The 1,839-nt window shown below is 57.4% G+C and overlaps 1 protein-coding gene across 5 annotated transcripts; it reads right to left on the bottom strand.

Annotated features, from left to right (window-relative positions):
* Positions 1 to 202: 202 nt before the first annotated feature.
* On the bottom strand, positions 203 to 1,839 carry LOC100275059 (uncharacterized). Of its 5 annotated transcripts, none has more exons than XM_008674332.2 (3): positions 1,179 to 1,839; positions 592 to 1,006; positions 203 to 486 (listed from the first exon to the last, which is right to left on the bottom strand). In XM_008674332.2, exons 1-3 carry the CDS (start codon positions 1,182 to 1,184, stop codon positions 422 to 424), a joined length of 486 nt encoding a protein of 161 aa, XP_008672554.1. In that variant the 5' UTR covers positions 1,185 to 1,839; the 3' UTR covers positions 203 to 421. The 5 variants fall into 5 exon arrangements, with proteins under 5 accessions (XP_008672554.1, XP_008672552.1, XP_008672553.1 ...); XM_008674330.4 differs by having other exon boundaries at positions 592 to 1,009; positions 1,179 to 1,741; XM_008674331.2 differs by having other exon boundaries at positions 211 to 486; positions 596 to 1,006.

Below are 1,839 nucleotides of genomic sequence, written 5' to 3'. Positions count from 1 at the left end.
ACTAGATTCGTCTCGTCTTTTAATCTTCGGCTGACAAATTAGTTTTATAATCCGACTACATTTAATACCCGGAACGGAGGTTCAAACATTCGATGAGACAGGGGCTAAATTTTAGCGGGGGTGTAACCAAACACCCCCTAAAACAGGCCGAAAAGCGCCCGCATGTTTCGGGATGCGCGTCAGATGATTAGGCGGCGTCAAGTAGGCTCGAATACGAAACCATACATAATAGTACATTTTTTTCATTGCCCACACTGTACAATACTCGCTCTAGTCCAGAAAGAAAAAAAAACCAAAACATTGCACAATCTGAAATCTAGTCTAGAAACAAACAAAAAAACCAAAACATTGCACAATCTGAAAAGGAGTACAGTTAAACTAGGAGTAGATACATGGATAAAAAAATACAGAAAATAGTTAATCAGCCGGAACGCAACTGAAGCCGAAGCAACCCATCCACAGGCTCCTGCTGGACGCCTTCTTCCGCTGCATGCATGGGAGACGTGACATCAAATCGACAAATCACAATTACAGCAGGTAATAATAAGACACGAGTACGTGTTGGCTGCCATATTTGCGGGGCCTACACACCTACCCTCGGTGGCAGATCCTCGTCGTGGAGCAGGTCCGGCGGGGGCACCTGGTACAGGTCCGCGTCGACGCGGCGCACCACGCGCGCCCTGGCAGCGCCGGCCGCGCTCTTCGCCGGCGTGCGTGGCACGGACGACGACGATGGGACCACGGCGTCGGACGCCCTCGCAGGCGTCGCGGCACGGGGCCGCTTGCCGCTGCCGCCGCATGCGGACCTGTCGGCCGCCGGCCTCCGAACTTTCCTGCTGGCCGCCGGCGGCGGCGGTGGCTTCCGCGGGGGCGGCGAGTACTTGAACCAGACGTCGCTGCGGGCCTCCAGCTCCGCCGGTGCCGCGGGCGTGGCGAGCTCCGCGCTGCTGCCGTAGTAGTTGTAGTTCCACTCTCCGAACGCCGGCACGCGGCGCCTCCTCGCCTTCTGCTGCACGCACACCACACACGCCGGCGGGATCGGTGCATGCATGCATGCATGATATAGCATCGTCAATGAATCAAATCATAAGATAGAGAGTGATATATAGAGGGTAGTAGGTAACAAGAGCAGCGATACAATCAGTCAACATTTTTCAAGGATCGCGCAGCGGCTTTACCTCCATTTGCTTGGGTTGGGCCCGAATATAATCCGCACGGCCGGGGGGTGGTGGCACTGGCAGGCAGGGGCAGCAGACGACAGAATGAGAGAAGGCGAGGCCGGGGATGACCACACAAGCGAGAGAGCTACGGCGGGCGTGTGGGAAGGCCTGCCTAGTAGCAGCCAGCAGCCGTGTGGTGGTAGTGAAGGAAGATGGACATTCCTTCCATGGACGTGTGAGCCTGTACTGTATTTATAGGCGTTTAATAGATGGAATGAAAGGCTGGCGGGCGGGCGGGCGGGCGAGCGAGCGAGCGAGAGAGAATGAACGAACAGGCCGGCCGGCCAGTGGTGTCTGCTGTCTGTGTGATGTGAGGAGGGAGGGAGAGGGAGTAGGTATCCAAGGCAGGCAGGGGCAGGGAATGGGCTTCTTCTCTTCCGATCGATACGATTCATGGAGAGCTAGCTAGCTAGCACCTAGCAGCCTCGTCCTCAGCACAGCACTACTACTACTCGTACGTACTAGTGCTGCGCACTGGAGCGCGCATGCAGCAGGGTCCGTGGAAGTGGAAGGTGCGGTGTGGGCCGGGGGACGCGCGCGCGCGCGCCAGGACTGGCGGCGGGGCGTGGGCGACTGGTGGTGGCCTGGCCGGCGTAAATTCGAGTTTGACGTTGCGTCC

Source organism: Zea mays, chromosome 3, assembly GCF_902167145.1.
Source record: "Zea mays cultivar B73 chromosome 3, Zm-B73-REFERENCE-NAM-5.0, whole genome shotgun sequence".
Taxonomy (NCBI): Eukaryota; Viridiplantae; Streptophyta; class Magnoliopsida; order Poales; family Poaceae; genus Zea; species Zea mays.
Note: the sequence above shows the minus strand (reverse complement) of the source record. Positions and strands in the feature narration are given on the sequence as shown.